Source organism: Sebastes umbrosus, chromosome 1 (assembly GCF_015220745.1).
Source record: "Sebastes umbrosus isolate fSebUmb1 chromosome 1, fSebUmb1.pri, whole genome shotgun sequence".
Classification (NCBI taxonomy): Eukaryota; Metazoa; Chordata; class Actinopteri; order Perciformes; family Sebastidae; genus Sebastes; species Sebastes umbrosus.
The window spans coordinates 7,771,510-7,791,781 of NC_051269.1; the positions used below are offsets into that span (position 1 = coordinate 7,771,510).

At 40.3% G+C, this 20,272-nt stretch overlaps 1 protein-coding gene across 2 annotated transcripts; it reads right to left on the reverse strand.

Annotated features, from left to right (window-relative positions):
* Window positions 1-339: 339 nt before the first annotated feature.
* LOC119489591 (phospholipid transfer protein) lies at window positions 340-20,037 on the reverse strand. Of its 2 annotated transcripts, none has more exons than XM_037772252.1 (15): window positions 19,902-20,037; window positions 10,554-10,683; window positions 9,058-9,157; window positions 8,838-8,966; window positions 8,277-8,432; window positions 7,987-8,050; window positions 7,718-7,873; window positions 7,462-7,638; window positions 7,217-7,276; window positions 6,485-6,649; window positions 5,909-5,976; window positions 3,243-3,285; window positions 3,051-3,114; window positions 2,824-2,900; window positions 340-2,023 (listed from the first exon to the last, which is right to left on the reverse strand). In XM_037772252.1, the coding sequence occupies exons 2-15, from the start codon at window positions 10,675-10,677 to the stop codon at window positions 1,922-1,924; spliced, it is 1,485 nt and encodes a 494-aa protein (XP_037628180.1). In that variant the 5' UTR covers window positions 10,678-10,683; window positions 19,902-20,037; the 3' UTR covers window positions 340-1,921. The 2 variants fall into 2 exon arrangements, with proteins under 2 accessions (XP_037628180.1, XP_037628189.1); XM_037772261.1 differs by lacking the exon at window positions 19,902-20,037 and adding an exon at window positions 19,372-19,490.
* Window positions 20,038-20,272: the final 235 nt, after the last annotated feature.

Sequence of the window (20,272 nt, forward strand, 5' to 3'; positions counted from 1 at the left end):
AATACCAGGTTTGAACAGGGCTGTAGTTTCATTGGTATTCAGATGCTAATTACAGTCGTTCACACCTTCACTGAGGTGTGCAGATCTGTGGTGTGGTAAATTGTGGGTTACACTGGTTTATTCTGGTTTACACTAGTGTAGTTTTGGTTTCACTTTATGTAAACATGATCCTGTGGTGAAACCTGCTGCTGCAGCAGTGTCTGTACAGTGTTACATGTATCAGTAATAGTGAAGCTGGATTTATAGTCAACACAAAGGGTTAACAGGAGTCCTGCTGACGTCTACAGCGTAGGTTTGATTTATAGTTAAGAGTCAGATTTCACCACAGCAACCCTAAACTTATGTATCATGCATGATAAGGCTTAATTTGCTTTAATTATTTTCCCCACAGTTATATCAGCAATAATGCAACGGACACATAATGCAGCAGTAATATTAATTCAGAAACATCACATATAATAGTAAACACTGACAGGGAACATTTTACTGAACAAAGATCACTTTTACTTTAAGTACATTTTGCTGACAGTGCTTGCATACTTTTACTTAAGGTTTTGAATGCAGGACTTTTACTTGTAGTGGAGTATGTTTTGTGTGGTATTAGTACTTTTACTTAAGTAAAGGATTTACTTTTTCCACCATTGCTGGTTTCACACTAATCCACTGATCCACAGGTATTTAAATGTAAAAGAAACACAGCAATGCACAAGAACAGGCAGAGTAGTAAAGACTGTTAGCAAGTAAACATGAATGTAAACAAGGAGGGCTTGTATTTAAAATTCAGTATGTGTGTATATATATGTATATATATATATACATATATATATTGTATATTAGGGATGCACCGATACCACTTTTTTTCAGTTCAGTACTCATACTTACATTTGGCTGCTTGCCGATATCAAATACCAATATGAGTAGTAGTTAATAATACCATTACAGTTCTACCAATGATATGTGATATGAAATATGTTTTACTTTAATCAGATGTTCCTCACTTTCTGACTGCAACAAATTAAGTATACAACATGATGCTTTTGCTAACAGTTTAACATTAAACTGTTTTTTCCTGATACAAACAGCACAGTTTTCAGTAGGGGTGTTAATTAACCAATTAACCAATAAAATATTAAAAATAAAAAAAGCTGAAAACTCAGAGGCATGGCTTGTCACCATGTTGGAGAATAGCAGGTCCACCTTAAACGTGAGCCCACCTTGCACGTGTCCACGACAATGCACACAACATCATGGCTGCTAACTCTCCCGGAAGGGTAAACTAGGGGACCCAGTTGCCTGTTTTGCACATACACTGCAGCTGGCGGTGAATGATGGAGTTTCCGCGATGGGTTTACCAAAGCAGTTTGTGCAGCTGGTTATCGCTGAAACTGGGCGCCTTATTAGGCACTTCAACCACAGCACCCCTGCATGCAAGGCACTAATCTTGTCGGTTAACGTTGCGTTGCCGTAAAGTCGTATTGGATGTGGTTGTATTGGAGTAGTTTTACGATTACAAGTACATGAGTACGGTATTGGACCCGATACCTGATAATGGTATCAGTGCATCCCTAGTGTGTATGGGTGTGTGTGTGTATATATACTGTGTATATATATATATTTATATATATAGTCCTATATATAAATATACTTTATATATATATTTATATATGTTTTACACAGCATCAATATATACTTTATGTTTTGTATACATCACTGTCTCTGTGTTATACATATATTCACACGGTGTCAAATATATTATACATGCTGTTTGTCTGACTGTTCCCTGTGATCATTTCTCTCAGTCCTTTGACGTGTTTGTACATATTCACATATTGTTATATATGTTCACACATAGTATTATATATTCACATTGTATGTGTGTGAGTGCGTGTGTGTGCGTGTATTCTACACATACTGCATATGTTTAGACGGCATCGGTGACTGATTCTGTCTGATTGTTCCCTGCTGCGATCATTTCTCTCAGGCCTTTGCTGAAGTGAAGATTCGCTCCGATCACGAGGAAACCCTGCAGAGATAAACACAACCGCTGTCAACACCAGGGGGCAGCACTGAGTGATGATATACAACATCACACGGTACAGTGGAGGGTGAAAAACAATACAGAGTATTTACCATACCATAAATACATTTATGATCAATTAACATGTTCTATTACACAGACTCATGATTAATGTTTCAGAAACATTGTACGTGTGAATATGAAAACACAAGGCGTTCGGCAGCGCTGGCTAACTTTACTGTCAGTGGAGATGTTGCTAAGCTAGCTAGTGACACGGTCTGTGACCGTATGGACCATAGACTGTATATAAAGATCATTATATGCAGTTAGCCTTTAACTTTGAAACAGTTACGGTTATAGAAAGTTAAAGTTACATCTCCTCTCTTTTACATTTCCCGAGCCGCTGGCTCCACGTCCACTACTTCATTCAGAGCAGCTGTCAATCGCAGCCGTCAATCATAACGCATAATCACACCACCTCTTTATAGCATCAAAAAACTAATTAAAACCAAATTTGTCAGAAAATGAACACTTGATCATCAGCGGGATAAGAACTACCTAAAATGACAGAAACCATCTTGGAGGAAAAAAAATATTTGACATGTAATTTGACTTTTTAGTTTGGCCCATGTCCCATCTGCTAACGGAGGGGGCAGGCTTTTTGACTTATACTGCAGCCAGCCACCAGGGGGCGATCAAGATGTTTTTGTTTCACTTTTGGGGAGCTTTTTTATGTTGTCCAGCTTTATATACAGTCTATGATATAAACATATACAGGTTAATGTTTAATGTGTAAACAGACTTACATTGTGATATTCAACTACCTCCTCAATGAAATCCATCCCATCAGCCAGAGGGATCCGAACTCCTCTCTTTGTCCAGTCTGAAGACACACACACACACACACACACACACACACACACAGTCAGTAAAAATCATTACAGTAATCTATGTCATAGTGTGTTATATTGAAACATGCAATAACTGCTAAAGTTTTACAGTTAATGAATCAGATTCTGAATCAGACTCTTACTGTTGATTAAAGGAACGACAGATATCTGCAACATCGTCTTTAGAGGAGCCTGCAGAGGAATCAACTGACGGACAGACAGACAGGTTACTGTTACAGTATGTATTGTGATTGATGGTCTCTTACTGCCCCTTGTTGTCAGTCACATTAAACGGTAATGTTGTAACTTGTAACAGAAGATGAAATAACACTTACTGCCAGAGATTCCAGTGCTGATTGATTGGAGAAGATTTTAAACCTGAAAGAAGAAAATTGTTTCAGTCAGACTGTGATGTGATCAATAACAAACCAAATAATCACACTTAAATTCTTTCATTCAGTTTGTGATTCTGATGGTAAAAAACTGGAGAACAACATGTGGGGCAAAGCAGAGACGCCAGACTGAAGTCAGTATAGTTAAAGACTGCTGGAGGTAGCGTCCATCCAGGAGGCTGAGAGGAGTCCTGCAGTGAGAATCAAGACTTCAGCAAGACTGATAGGGATAGTTTGTGTGTTTTGAAGTGGGGTTGTATGTACAGTACACACAGGGCAGGGTTCTTATCCATAGTAGGTGTACTACTTACAATTGATGACGGTTGGTGTGCCCCCAGCATCAAGAAACAGACAGGAGCACCGGCACCGGAGCAAAGCAATGTGCTGCTGTGGACGGGGACGGCAGAAAAATGTATATTCGCCACCAAAAGAAAGGCTCACCTGACAAAAAAATTAAGTGTACACTATATTTTGAATATTTTCCGACGGCGAACTGAACTGAAAGTGTATTGTGGTGGCAGTTTCTGTTAAAACAGGACACAAACCAAGGTAACAACTTGTCTTTCAGTGAATTTAATAAAAAAGCATACATTAATAAGAAAAGCATCTGCAGATGGACTCACGAGCACAGCCACCTGTTGTGGACTGTGGCAAGTGTTCCCGAATACAAAGAGTAGTCAGTATTTATACATACTAAAGTATAACACGGAGATAAGTGCAAAGAAGAAAAGAAGAGAAGGATAGAAAGTGTATCAATGCGTCAGCACACAGCAGACAACAGAGCATCACAAGACATAACAAGTATTTCAGCAATCTGTTGTTTATAGTCACAGAGAACTAAAATGTCAGGTCACTGTCTTATGGTGACAAAGTCTGCTAGATGTGAGGCCCTGAGATTATCTAAAGGTACAGTGTTAACTGCAGATATGAAAATTGCCATTACAGTATCTATACTGTTTTTGTCATGTGAGCCTGCTGGCTGTGGAGAGAGCAGAGACCAGAGATAGGAAGTTTCACTTTCAGTTCAGTTCTCCATCAGAAAGGAGAAGGAAAGGGCTGTCTGACAGCAAGATAAAGCGGTGAAAATATTCTAAATATAGCATACACTTAAACGGATATTGATTTTTTAAGGTGAGCCTTTCTTTTGGGTGGCTAAAATACGTTTTTCTGCCGTCCCCGTCCACAGCAGCACATTGCTTTGCTCTGGTGTCGGTGCTCCTGTCTGTTTCTCGATGCTGGGGGCACGCTGACCTTGTAAGTAATAAACCTACTATGGATAAGTACGTCATATATATAAACCCACTTCAAATCACCCAAACTATCCCTTTAGGGTGCCTCTGACTCTATCTTAGCCGAAACATGGGCGAGTTCATTGCTATGAATGAGGAAAATGAACGTATCCCAGGAATAGTATTCTGCCACCGGGAGAACCCAATGGATATGCTGAACAATGAGTAATTAGCTACCATCGTGAGCAATTGCTAACTGCTATTTATCGCTGTCTGCTTATCACCTAATTGATTATAACAGAATATAGTTACTTTCACCATTACTCATTTTAGAAAGGCCACCGCAAGAAAACATGTTCTTTGTTTAAATTATCAAACAGACAATTCATATATCTGGCTATTTGTTTCTGGCTGCCAGCGTTAGCGAGAGTACTAGACAACGTAAAGCTAGACTTATAGGGAACCAATCTAAACGCACATTATTTATCATACAAAGAACAGGTTTTCAGATAGCTTTAGCTATCAGATAGCTTTAGCTAGCGTAGTGCACTAACTAGTTGAAAAGGGTTGTATACTTCCACTTTAAGTTAGTTCCTTCCCTTTTCACAGTTGAATTTGTACATATTGTTAATACCGTTTACATTTTGTTTTTGTATAGTGTTTTAGATCATTTTGATAATCACCTCTCCGTCTTAGCTAACCAGTGTAGCACCAACGTTTGTCTGATTTTCACAGCTTTAACGTGAGGTCGTAATGGCTCAGTGTCAGCTGGAGAGGAGTGAACGCTCACGAAGGAGAACATTAACCGATGAAGAGCAAAGAGGGACTGAGCAAAACTCCATAGAGCTGACCGCCCTCCTCATGAACTTGACGGTGCTTTAGTCAGCTTGGCTAGCTGACTGGCTAACCTCGCTATTTAAGACACTGAGGTGATTATCAAAATGATCAAAAAACTGTGTAAAGCAAAGTTAAGTAAGAAAAAACAATATAAGGTGATCACTAGAGGTGAAGTTAGCATTACTGTAGAGCTGACAGGAAGTAAGTTCAAAAAACGTCTGCATTTGAATACTGATTTGGACGTTGATAACCATGGCAACGGTCAAAGCTTTGGGTCATTAATTAAGAGTGCAGTCGCAGGATGCGCACATAAGAGGTACGTACACACACACGCCTGTGTGTTGGAGTCACACATGCACATGCACATGCATGGCTGAGTTGTACTAATCACACACAGACACGCATACATACACAAATGTGGGACTTTTAGTGAAAAATCACACGCGCATACATATGTGCGCCTTGTCCTCAATGACTCTTTCTACTCCTCATAGTGCGTGCATACGTGTGTGTGTGTGTGTGTGTGTGTGTCTGTTTGTTTACCTGCGGAGGTCAGCATGAACAGCCAGACGTTTTCCCTTCATAGAAACTTTAGCGTTAAACTTTGTTTCCTGCAGAAGGACAGAAACATGAAACAATAATACAATTAATAAAACAGCTGTTTGATCAGTAGGTTGAATCTTTAATAAAATCCAGGTTAAAACTGGTTGAACTGGAATGAAAACAGTAGTTATGTGAAACCTGAAACAAACTGTCGGAGCCAATTCCATAGTTTGAATTTATTCTTATTCCTGAAATTTTATATTGGCAATTTTGTATTGTGTGTTTGTGTGGTGTGTAATAATGGAGTATATTCATTATTTAATTAATTTCGCTGTATGTGTAACCCCTGCAGGTCAGATTGTCCTAAAACAACTGATGTTTAAATCTGGAACAACTGAGATCCCAAAAAGATTCTTTTGAAAACACTTTGAGGAGAATATAATTATTAAAACTGTACAACAGGTGAGAGACAGCTGCCGACCAATCAGAGCTGTGGTTTATTGTGTGTGTGTGTGTGTGTGTGTGTGTGTGTGTGTGCGTGCGTGCGTACGTGAGTGAGTGAGTGAGTGCGCGTACCATGGTCATGCTGCTAAGCTGGATCGGAGGCTGACCTGGAGGCAGCAGAAACACCTTGACGATGGCTGTCATGACGACCGTCGCTCCAGATGTCTTGATGGTGGTTTTTGGAGGTGAGTTGACGGCGAGCTCCAGAGAGAGCGGAGCTTCCATCAAAGCTGGGTTCTACCAAGGACACAGGGAGAACATGAAGTTAAGTAGTGAAACACAGTGCCGCAGTACTACACTGGGTTCTACCGAGAACACACAGGAAGAACATGAAGTAAAGTAGAACATACGGCAGTGCCACACCGTGTTCTACCCAGAACACACAGGTAGAACATGAAGTAAAGTAGTATTTTACTTGCGCTACCAAAAATGTGGTAAAAGTGTGTAACTGTCCAACAATGTCCCAAACAGTGTTGGACAGTAACACTGACATTTCAAAAGTTTGTTTAAAATTCGCTAGACAATGGAATGGAAACACAACTTGTGTCTCTACTGCATTTATACTGTGTCTCCACTGTGTCTCGACTGCGTCTCTACTGTACTGCATCCCTTCTGTGTTCATACTGCATTTCTAATGGGTCCCCACTGTGTCTCTATTGTGTTTTACTGTGTCTCTAATGTGTCGCCACTGCATTTCTATTGTTTTTTCAACTGTATTTCTAATAAATCCCCACTGTATCTCTACTACATTTCTACAGTATCTCAAATGTGTATCCACTGTGTTTCTGTGGTGTTTCTGCTCACCATCATCATGATCGTTCCAAAGTAGGTGGTTCTCAACAACATCTCTAAGTCTTTGGGCATCTGAAGGACAAGACGACAGAAACAGAAGCAATGGAGGTCAGACTGGATCAGTGCAGTTCTCAGGAGTCATTTTCTGTTTGGGGGTTTTGGAGGTCTGTGGTTCTGTGGTGGTTTTGGGAAGTTTTGGGGGTCTGTGGTGGTTTTGGGAATCTGTAGAAGTTTTGGGGGTCTGTGGTGGTTGTGACCTTCTCGTTGATGATGTTCATCTGGAAGATTCCAGCTTTGAAGTAAGCAAACATCCCGCTGTCGAAGAAGAACTCGGACAGAGCGAGGTAAACCATCCTGTCGTACTCTTTAATGACCGGGTCGACGGCATAGTTCGCCAACGTGTCATTTGGATCCAACAGGTCAAAGAACATCCCCTACAGACACAACACACATGTTAATGGTCCCATCATATCAGTAGAAGATTATACAATATCATCAGTGGAAGAGTCTAACCCTGAAGTGCATGTCGAGGCTCCTTGACTCCACTACCGGATCATCGATCAGAGAATAATCGATCCCAATAAACTGATCAACCTCTGTCCTCACAGGGATCGTCTCCAACAGGGAGTTCACATGAACCAGAGCGGCATGATCCAGAGCAGGACAGATCTGAGAGGCAGACAGGTGCGAAACAGACAGACAGGTGAGAGATAGACAGACAGGTCAGAGACAGATAGACAGGTGAAACAGATATGTGAGAAACAGACAGACAGGTGACAGACCTGTTTGTTGAGGAGGAAGCGCATGCCTGATGTCAGAAAGCTGGCCAGGAAGCCATAAACTCTCCTGAAAGACAGACAGTTCCTGATTGGCTGATACTGCGGTCACATGATGGGTGTAGTCAAACATCAGTGAGAATTAATCAGCGATGATTGGATGATTAGACATTATTTATAATTGCTTATTGATCAGTAATTATTGATCAGTAATTACTAGTCGTTATTGATCACTACATCAGTCCTATTAAGAGTAATCTTTAATCATTACTGATTACTATATAAGTGTGTTTTACCCGAGTGTGCCGCTGAACTTTGCCTTCATTTTGTCGATATTGGCATCACAGGTGATGTTATTGATCTTCAGTCGTCCTTCATCGTCTCTGATCAGATTAAGAACCGTGTTGATGTTCACTCCTTCCGCCGACGCGTTGATGTTTCCTGTGTCGTAACTGACATACAAAAACACTTCAGCTTCATGACTGACAGGAATACAACTAGAATCAGAGTTATATGAGTGTTCTGCAGAAGAAGAGGTACAACAGTGTTCTACAGGAAAACTATTAGAGTTATATGAGTGTTTTCTAAGGATAACTATTAGAATAATATGAGTGTTCTGCAGAAGAACTATAACAGGTACAATAGTAAACTACGGGAGAACTATTAGCGTTATAATAGAATTCTATAGGAGAACTATTATATTTATATTCTGTTGGAGAACTATTAGAGTTAGTGTTCTGTAGAAGAGTTATTAGAGTTAGATCAGTGTTCTGTAGTAGTATTAGAGTTAAATCAGTGTTTGAGAACTATTAGAGTCATATGAATGTTAGTCTTAAGTCAGTTTTCTGGGTACTAACAAGAACCAGTAGAGGATCCGTCGGTGGAAACTCAGCGAGATTGATGAGTTTTGAACATCGAACAGCAAACCGACATCAGGGATGAACTGCAGCTCAGCGTGAGTCAGATTCAATTCAGTTATCTTCACACTGACGACAGACGAGAGAAAGAGAAGATTTTAATACACATCTAGTATTCAGTCTTAAAGTATTACTGTAAATAAAAAGTAAAAATGTGTACTCAGTAATGGTGTACTGGAAGCGTCCTTCTTTGCCCTTCATCTCTGGCATACTGATGTTACTCAGCTCCTCTTCAACAAACTTCTGAGTCTCAAATTTCACTGAAAACACAAAATACATACTGTGAGTACTTTAACCACAAGAAATACTTTGAGTACTACACTACAAACAATACATACAGCCTTTCTGATGTCATTCAACCGTACTGATTTCATTTAACCTGTTCTGTAAAATAAAATGTTCAAAGGCAAAATTTTATCTTAGGTACATTCAGCCAAATGCCCACTCTTCTGCAGAGCCTTGCGGTCCTGCTGGCTGCTGCTGCCATACCAGGTGGAGTGTGTCTGACAACATACTCTCACAGTGCAGGTGTAGAATGTCTTAAGTATCTGTGGGGACATCCCCCGCAGCTGTCGGAGGTGATCAAGGCGCTGCTGTCGTTTTTGATCAGTCAGCGTGGACAGACCGTGTCAGGTCAGGTCATCAGTAAGGTCAAGTGAAGCAGGTTCACCCTCTCCTCACCTGTGGTCCTGTCCATCTTGAGGAGGGTGTAGTTCCTCTCCTGCTGCTTCCCAAAAACCACAATCAGCTCCTTGGTTTTGCTGACATTCACCAAGAGGCAGCTGTCCTGACACCATAGTCTCAGATTCTCCACCTCCTTTCGGTGGGCCCTCTCATCCTGATTGGCCATCGGGCCTACCACAGCTTTGTCTTCAGCAAATGTTACGATGGTGTTGGAGTCAGAAGTGGCCACCCAGTCATGTGCGAACAGGGAAGGGGGGGCTGCGTGGACCTGTAGGCTAGCACTAGTGCCGTTAGCTTCGACGCAGACATAGAAGTGATAAAGATCGTCTGCCAGAGAGGCGTCAGCACTCATTGAGAGGAAGTTTTTCCATTTGTAGTCCATTATTGTCCTTATACTGAATTCACACCAGAACAGTGGCGAAGTACGGCCTACGCAGTGTGTATGAAAAGCTGCAGCAGCCACTCCCGAGTTCAGCAAGCTGCGGCCGTTCGATTCTGCGGCGAAGTGCAGCCAAACAAAAAATTGCCAGAGAGTAACCGCAGCCAATCATTAAACAGATCATGTGACTCCTGTGACATGTTGGCCTGTGTTACTAAGAATTTCTTCCTATCTGAAACACATGAACACGCCAGAAAACTTTAAGTGCGAGCCGTACTTTGCCGCTGCCTGTTGTGAATTCAGCGTTAGTCCCTGACGCATGCCTCTGGCATCCAACTACTGTATTCTAGTCATTATCTCCACCAGGAGATTATGTATTCGGGCGTATGTTTGTGAGTGAAAACGTGTCTGATACGCTTGCGGTCTAGACGGGGGCAATTGTAGTTTGTATTCATTCAACCAGCAGTGGTCGTTGTAGACACAGCTGGCGGAGATCTGCACTCTACTGAGTGCACGTTAGATCTGTATTGTAGTTTCGATCTGTCCAGGTTTTAGTTTACTCCTGGATAATAATTACATATCCATATACTTACACATCTCCAATCCTTTGTCAGTGATGCGGATTTTGCAGCCGGCGTGTTGAGCAGAGGCCATGATGGAGGACACCAAAGGGAAGAGGAGGGACAACAGACAAGAAGTCATCCTGAGCCAGAACATCTCAACCTGAAACACAGAAGAAGATTATTAAAAATCCTGGATCAGAGGCTGGATTCAGTCTGTGTGTCGTGTCTGTGTTGTCAGGTTGGTTCAGAGGTTCTGGTTGTCGGTCCTGGTTTTAGTCTTTGTCTGTTCTGTGCATTATGGTCTTTAAATAACGTGGATAACTGGAACAGCCTGTATTAGTAGTTTCACCTCCTGCAACATGCTGCTGCTGCCAATCATCATGTGTCTACTAATTAAGGCCTCGGCCAATCAGGGAATGACACCGATGACATCATCATGCAGCTCTGCAGCTGCTTTCTGTTTCAGTGTGTGTTCACTCACTGGCGGGATTTATCTTTATCTTTTAGTTTCTTTAGTGGATCCTTTGTTTTTTCCTTTAGAGAAGTTAGTGGATCCTGCAAGTTTATTCATTATTCAATGGAGAATAAGTATACATTTTGCTGTTGTTGTTGTTATTTTTTTGTTAGATAATATAAATCCATGATGTCAGTGTGTTAATATTGGCCTTATTATTTGCTTTAATAGTTGAGTGTGTTTGTTGTTGTTATATGTCCGACTGCAGCTTGAGAGGGGAGATGACTAGAGCAGTGAAAATGTGCATTTCAACTTAATTTATGCTTCTCACAGTACTGTAGTCTGTACGAAATGAGTATTATGCTATCACACGTTGTTAAATATATTATCCTTTGTTGAATAAATGCTTTCAAATGGGCATTTTTAACATCAATGGTGTGTAATGGCAATTTTCATATCTGCATTAAGACAGTGTACATTTAGATAATCTCAGGGCCTCACATGTTCAACTTTGTCACCATAAGACAATGACCCGACGGTTTTGCCTTCTGTAACTGTAAACAACAGATTGCTGAAATACTTGTTATGTCTCGTGATGCTCTGTTGTCTGTTCTGTGCTGACGTAATGATACACTTTCTATCTTTTTCTTCTTTGCACTTATCTATGTGTTATGCTTTAGTATGTATAAATATTGACTACTCTTTGTGTTCAGGGCTCACTTGCCACAGTCCACAACAGGTGGCTGTGCTCGTGAGTCCATCTGCAGATGCTTTTCTTATTGATGTATGCTTTTTTATTAAATTCACTGAAAGACAAGTTGTTACATTGGTTTGTGTCTTGTTTTAACAGAAACTGCCACCACAGGTGCACACCGACTGCTTGGCACTGCAGCAGCAACTCTGTCAACACAGACGCTGTTTGCACGTAATCCTGCGCCCAATATTGATGTTGCAGCAGCGTTATTTAATAATAGGTCAATAAAGTTAACGTTTATTACATCAATTGAATATTTTGACATTTAAAATTTTCATTAATTGCCGTTGAAATCATGTTATGCGCTCTGTACGGAGCACCGTTGGTCTCCTGTACGGAACACCGTTAAGCTTAATGATCTTCCGTACACAGGCGGCAACGTTACATTTCGCCACTTTTCTCAAAAACTCTTGGTCCAAAAGACATCAGCCAAAGTGTAGACTGTCTAATGGAGATAACCCCCAGAGAATGAGCACACAAACAAGCATGTCTGACTCTTAACAACGGAGCGCTGCCTGGCGTGGCGCTGACGGGCAAAAGTGTACGGAACACCGTACCACAGCTCCGCAAGGACATTTTAGAAAATGCCAATTTAATGTAAGTTAAAGGGACTATTTGTAACTTTCAGAATTGCTTGTTAACAGCGACACCTGTGGCCGTGAAATCAACGAAAGTCAGCGTCGGGCTCGCGCTTGCTCGCTCTAAATATACATGAACGAGCATCGCTCAAAACAGTGAGGCGACACACGTCAGCTAAAACCACAATATCACTCTATATTTCACCTGCTTGGCAGTAATGTTAGCTGACCAGACGAAGGCCTCTCCATGAACATGATTTAGATCTGATCCCAGTGTTGGCTTTTCCTGCATCAGTGCAGGCTGAGGCAGCGGGGCTCTCCAGCGTGTCTTCCTGCTCTCTCCGCCCGCAGCCGGAGAGAGCAGAGGAGACACAGGCACCCGGTCGGTAACGAGACAACAACGTAACTCGTTTCAGAGCTCCGTCACTTCACAAGACACGGGAAACCTCTGTTGGTCTGGAGGAGCTGCAGCATTTATTTCTGCACAAATGTCCACTCTACATTCACTAGATATTCTCAGAGCTAAACTAACTCTTCTGCAGTGTGGAGTGAGCGCGCGTTCACGTCTAGAGGTGGAGCGAGCTGAGCGAGAACGCTCGCTCTGTCTGAGTGAAGGTGAGCAGGCAGAGGAGGAGAGGCAGCGGCCACACGCAAACACGCATATGCGAGCGCGCATGTGTCCCGACCCGGTACAGTTATACGCTTAAAAAGTTACGAACAGTCCATTTAAAAAATAAATCAGGATTTTGTAAATGAAAGCAAATTACTTTTCAAAAGAAGCGCTGTTGGCGGTTAGCAACTATGGTTAGCCTATGGGACTAACTAGCTTACTGCTACTACCGCTACCTCACCAGAAGTTAGGCCCGTAATCATTTCTATAGTAACGCCCCTGAGAATAAGCTGGACAGAAAATTTGCCACAAATTGACATCCATGCCAAAAAAACTAAACAAATTGTACCTCCTCACAGAACAGAACACCATGTTATATTAGGAAATCCATGCATCACACAGACAAACTGTCCAGAGACAAATTGTCCTCCAGTGTAAAGAGGAAGCTGCAGCAGTGAACTGAGGTCAGAGGTCACTGATGAACAGACCGATCTCAGGGGTTTTGTCCCTGCTGTTGCTCCATAGCTCACAGCTGAACATATTCTCAGACTGTGTTGTCCATATAAACACTGCTCAACTTGAACTGCAGTAACCTCTGTTTCAAAACACTTTCTCCTTCTCCTCCTTCTCCTCCCCGTCTTTTTCTTTTCTCTTAGCAAGCCTCCAGACCCCCCCCCCCCGCCCCCCCAACACATTTTTCTCTCTGTAAAACAAACCGAACTGATGAAGCAAAAACAGTCTAACAGGAATAGAAGCTGAGAGACTGAGAACTCTGTTTACTTTCTATTTAAATCCATCTGTAAATCTATTTTTTATTTATTTATTCATTTTACAGGTTTCTTTCTTTTATATCTGTTTTACAAACTTCAAATTTGCTTTTCAAAGCTTCAAATGGAGCCGTTCAACTGTCTTGTTATCTTACACTTTCTCTGACACTTCGACTGCCTTCTTGTGCACAGACTTCTATACACGCTACAATCGGAGGTCTGAGTACACAGACACGTTCCACACATGCACATTAGAAAACAAGATGGCGACCACTCGACAGGAAGAAGAAAAGGAGCTCCTTTGTTTGGTTGATTTTGGCTGAACAACATAAAAGTAAAGGACAAATATACAGTGCATGAAACAAGTGTCCAGTTTGTTTTTCGAGCTCATGAGCAGTCGGCCGAACGTCTGCACAGGGGTCATCATGAGCATCGTACACGAGCAATCATTATTAATGTCAATATAGCAGAATACGCAGCTGAGCTGTTGTCATTAATCTGGATTTATGCTGATTCTGTCTGACATGTCGTGATCAAAAAATAATGTGTAAGGTGTTTCTCTATGACGTGGGATGTATGGAAGGAACCTGCCAAAATCCAAAATCAATAAATAAATGACTCCATAAGTAAATAAATATGTCTTTAAATGTAGCAAAAATAATATTAAAATATTATTTAGCAAACAGATATTTCTGTTTGCTTCTTTATTTTTCTTTGTATTAATTTCCTTATATATTTACTGTTCTTTTTACACATTTCTTTTTACATTTCTTTATGCATTTCTGCCTCATTATGCAAATGAGGGGGCTGTCACTCAATGTGTGTCATCATGGGGTGAGAGCTTAGGTCAGAGTGCATAGATCGACTAGCCAGCTAGCTGCACTCCAGTCTTCATCCCCGGCTCCATACAGGCGGTCGTTGGCCTACTGCTGCTCCCGCTGCTGCTGCCTCATACCGGTACAGGTGTGCGGATCAACCGTCTGAAGCTGAACTGTTTCGCGGCCCCACTGTCAGTCTCCTCCCTGAGGTCTAGCTCATTTAGAGTGGAAACCGCCTGGCAGATGCTGCCGGAAATGCGCACGATATTGACATCATACACCCCGCTGCGTGGTGCGTTTCCCCAAATAAGTTTGGGGATATAAATGAGGGGTGAAATGCAAAGAGAAAATTGTGTACAAATAAAAAAATAAAGAAATAAAGAAATGCACACACACATAAATAAATACATATATTCAAAGAAATATATAAAATAAGTAAAAAACTAAATTAAAAAAATTAAAAATGAATAAATACATTTTACAATTAATAAAAATAAATACATGAATACATAAATAAATAAATAAAATTGGAAATTAAACAGTAAGGAAATTAATACAAATATAAATAAATGAAGAAAATTAAAACAGAAATATCAATTTATTTCACATTTTATCAATTAATTAATGGTTACATTTATTTTAATATTATTTTGTTATATTATTATAACATTTATTTATTCATCGAGTCATTTATTTATAGATTGATTAATTTTTTATTTTGGCAGGTTCCATCCTCCATATTTAAAGTGTTGGCATGTGGTGAATGAAATTAAATCTGATCCAGTTTGTTCAGTTTATGTAACATTCATGAGTTTGAAGGTTTATCAGACAGTAAAACTCTGCACAGATATAATATGTTATACTCTGAGACTCTGGAAAGTTATTCCACACAGTGGGAAATATTTCATCACGACAATCGTGAAGAAAAACATCAGAAATAAGGCCTTCGTGTTACGAAGTAATCTGCCTGGAATGTGAGCTTGCATGTATGTGATTGGCCAGTTTAGTGTCTTGCCGGATGACATCACATTGCATTGACCCTGAGTTTTATTTTTCTGGAACCCTGTGAAGCCACATAACTGCTGCTGTTTTTGGTAGATGTCAGTGTGATGCCGGTCAACTTAAAGTCCAACCATTAATGTGTCAGATGTTTTAAAACAGGAAGAAGTCAAATGATTAAACTGATGTGGAATATTTGAGTGGATTCACTGTGCGAAGACGCGGCGAATGTCTTGAATTAAAGCTTCAACAGTAAAATCGGTTTTGAAATCCATCAGTGATCCTGAGAGAGAAAACCATCTTCCACCTTCATGTCACAACATTTTAATAAATGATGTGATGTGAATGTTGTCTGAATGAAGCTGTGAGGAACATTGATTTAAAAGTCTGTCTGAACGACACAAAGATGAGGACAGAAATGTTACAGATGACATGAAAGGGGCTACACACACACACACACACACACACACACACACATTAATTATCAGGTCTAAAGCTTCAAACAGCCTTTGAAGAGCAGAACGTCCTCACAAATAGAGACATACAGGACCACAAACACACTCAGTCTGTAATCTGTGCGTTTAATTACAGCTCAGTGACGACAGCCAATCACCCTCCAGTTTCTGGAGCACCCACATCTGGACATCTGGCTAACCTTTAATTAAAAAGCTTCAGTTCAAAGACTCCACACACATCCTGACCTCTGACCTCAGGGCTGTCAGAGAGACAACACTATTCAGCAATGACTTTATATTTTAAACTGCAAAGTATATATACTGTACATCAGTAATGTACTGCTATGTAATGCTGAGGTGCTGCTATACAACAGTAACGTGCTGCTATACAACAGTAAATCACTGCTATACAACAGTAAAGTGCTGCTATACAACCGTAAAGTGCTGCTATATACAGTAACAGTAAAGTACTGCTATACAACAGTAAAGTACTGCTATACAACAGTAAAGTGCTACTATACAACAGTAAAGTGCTGCTATATACAGTAACAGTAAAGTACTGCTATACAACAGTAAAGTACTGCTATACAACAGTAAAGTGCTACTATACAACAGTAAAGTGCTGCTATATACAGTAACAGTAAAGTACTGCTATACAACAGTAAAGTACTGCTATACAACACTAAAGTGCTGCTATACAACAGTAAAGTGCTGCTATATACAGTAACAGTAAAGTGCTGCTATACAACAGTAAAGTACGGCTATACAATAGTAAAGTACTGCTATACAACAGTAAAGTGCTACTATACAACAGTAAAGTGCTGCTATATACAGTAACAGTAAAGTGCTTCTATACAACAGTAAAGTACTGCTATACAACACTAAAGTGCTGCTATACAACAGTAAAGTGCTGCTATATACAGTAACAGTAAAGTGCTGCTATACAACAGTAAAGTACTGCTATACAACAGTAAAGTACTGCTATATACAGTAACAGTAAAGTACTGCTATACAACACTAAAGTACTGCTATACAACAGTAAAGTACTGCTATACAACACTAAAGTACTGCTATACAACAGTAAAGTACTGCTATACAACACTAAAGTACTGCTATACAACAGTAAAGTGCTGCTATACAACCGTAAAGTGCTGCTATACAATCGTAAAGTGCTGCTATATACAGTAACAGTAAATTACTGCTATACAACACTAAAGTGCTGCTATACAACAGTAAAGTACTGCTATACAACACTAAAGTACTGCTATACAACAGTAAAGTACTGCTATACAACACTAAAGTACTGCTATACAACAGTAAAGTACTGCTATACAACACTAAAGTACTGCTATACAACAGTAAAGGACTGCTATATAACAGTAAAGTACTGCTATACAACACTAAAGTACTGCTATATACAGTAACAGTAAATTACTGCTATACAACACTAAAGTGCTGCTATACAACAGTAAAGTACTGCTATACAACACTAAAGTACTGCTATACAACAGTAACGTGCTGCTATACAACCGTAAAGTGCTGCTATACAACCGTAAAGTGCTGCTATATACAGTAACAGTAAATTACTGCTATACAACAGTAAAGGACTGCTATATAACAGTAAAGTACTGCTATACAACAGTAAAGTACTGCTATACAACACTAAAGTACTGCTATACAACAGTAAAGGACTGCTATATAACAGTAAAGTACTGCTATACAACACTAAAGTGCTGCTATATACAGTAACAGTAAATTACTGCTATACAACACTAAAGTGCTGCTATACAACAGTAAAGTACTGCTATACAACAGTAAAGTACTGCTATACAACACTAAAGTACTGCTATACAACAGTAAAGTACTGCTATAAAACCGTAAAGTGCTGCTATATACAGTAACAGTAAATTACTGCTATACAACAGTAAAGTACTGCTATACAACACTAAAGTGCTGCTATACAACAGTAAAGTACTGCTATACAACACTAAAGTACTGCTATACAACAGTAAAGTACTGCCATACAACACTAAAGTACTGCTATACAACAGTAAAGTACTGCTATACAACACTAAAGTGCTGCTATACAACAGTAAAGTACTGCTATACAACACTAAAGTACTGCTATACAACACTAAAGTACTGCTATACAACAGTAAAGTACTGCTATACAACACTAAAGTACTGCTATACAACAGTAAAGTACTGCTATACAACACTAAAGTACTGCTATACAACACTAAAGTGCTGCTATATACAGTAACAGTAAATCACTGCTATACAACAGGACTGCAGAAATGCAGGATACTTTCATCTCATCAAAAGATCTGAGTACTTCTTCCAGTGCTGACACACATACTTCAAAATAAAGTGACAGAATCTCAAACTGTTCTGACAAATAGAAGTAACCCGATTCAAAGTGCAGCCACCACAGGGGGGCACACTTCTTCTTCTCTGCTCCATAAAATGTGAACACAGAGACATTAAATGCATATTGATATCATTCAGTGTGTCCATTCAGAATAAACGTCCATAAATCCACTTGGAAATCACAGGACAAAGACACTGCAGGGCTTGCCTGTGAATCGTCATGTTGTCATGATGTCATGTTGTCATGATGTCATGATGTCATGATGTCATGCAACCAGGAGCTGCTGAGGAGGTGGTTGGTGGTGTATGAGGCCCGAGTTGACCAGTGACTGATTATAGAGCGGTAACATTCATTTTATATATAGAAATTTCATGACGTAGGTTAGTCCCAAACAGTCAACTCTATAGCAACATTGGCCTTGCGAGGTTCAGGGCTGATTTAAAACACTAGATGGCGTGTTGAGCCATTTTCAACCCATAAAATGCAGATTTTCCTAAATTTGGTAAGAAATGTCCCTATTAACATCAGCATTGATGTGTTTCATCATAGTACAGTCATTTAGTTTACAGCTTAAATTGTTAATTTGTTTAAACGTATATTCTAATAGTACATAATAAAAGTCCAATACCATACCAATTCAGTTAATAAAGAAAGAAGAAAAACAAGTACATCAGAAGGTAGTATAGATTATAATAATAATAAAACAGGACCATAATTGATTTTATCAATTACACCTGTGTTTAACCTGCTGTGACATGTCAAAAAGGCTGCTTTGAAAATAGCCTATTCTTTCTCATTGGTTCCCAAACAGGCCTTTATGTTGATGTTAGCATCAGGCAGACTAGAAACAACATTTCCTCCATTTTCGCAAGAAAAGTCAAATTCCGCTCCGAGCTGATGAAATGCAGCAGAAGGAGAAAACTCAGAGATCCACTTTAAAAAACCAGGACAGGATTAATGCCAGTCCATCGAGGCTGTAATTATTACTGGCAGAGTAATACAGAGTTTAAACATCCTGACAGCAGAATAATGTAGTACTCACCTATCCATGATGAGAGGCTCTGTCTGTCTGTCTGTCTGTCTGTCTGTCTGTCTGTCTGTCTGTGTGTGTCTGTGTGTGTCTGTGTCTGTCTGTCTGTGTGTGTCTGTGTGTGTCTGTGTGTGTCTGTGTGTGTCTGTGTCTGTCTGTCTGTGTGTGTCTGTGTGTGTCTGTGTGTGTCTGTGTCTGTCTGTCTGTGTGTGTCTGTGTGTGTCTGTGCCTGTCTGTCTGTCTGTCTGTGTGTGTCTTTGTCTGTCTGTCTGTCTGTCTGTCTGTCTGTCTGTCTGTCTGTCTGTCTGTCTGTCTGTGTGTGTCTGTGTGTGTCTGTGTCTGTCTGTCTGTGTGTGTCTGTGTGTGTCTGTGTGTGTCTGTGTCTGTCTGTCTGTGTGTGTCTGTGTGTGTCTGTGCCTGTCTGTCTGTCTGTCTGTGTGTGTCTTTGTCTGTCTGTCTGTCTGTCTGTCTGTCTGTCTGTCTGTCTGTCTGTCTGTGTGTCTGGTTTCAGTAACAGTTGAACTCTGAATGATGAAACTCACAGATCAGGAGACTGAAGGAGGAGCTTCTGTTGGTTCTTGTAGGTTCTTGTAGTTGATGTGTTCTGTTCTTCTGTCTCTGTTCACACTGACTGTCTCTCTCTCCATGGAGACTTTTATCCCAAGGGACTAACTCCTCCTCCTCCTCCTCCTCCTCCTCCTCTGTGGGAGACAGAGTGTGTTTTCTGGTTGTTCTGTCTTTGGGAGAAAGAGTGTAGTTTAGTTTCAGAACACACATACGAGTGTGTAAAAGTGGAAATGATGGCCTTTACGTATGAGGACATTAATTCAGTCTTCTCTTCTCGTGTTTGTCTGAAGGTAGGTAATCTGAGGGGTCACCACATTAATCTGAGGGGTCACTATATTAATCTGAG

Bases quoted from the DNA above. Each gene is read 5' to 3' on its own strand.
- LOC119489591 (XM_037772252.1), bottom strand. From the start codon at position 10,677: ATGTTCTGGCTCAGGATGACTTCTTGTCTGTTGTCCCTCCTCTTCCCT. The intron at 8,433-8,837 runs GTTAGTACCCAG...TTTGTATGTCAG, and splicing joins CGGATCCTCTACTGGTTCTT to TTACGACACAGGAAACATCA. The intron at 7,277-7,461 runs GTCACAACCACC...CTTGTCCTTCAG, and splicing joins TGAACATCATCAACGAGAAG to ATGCCCAAAGACTTAGAGAT.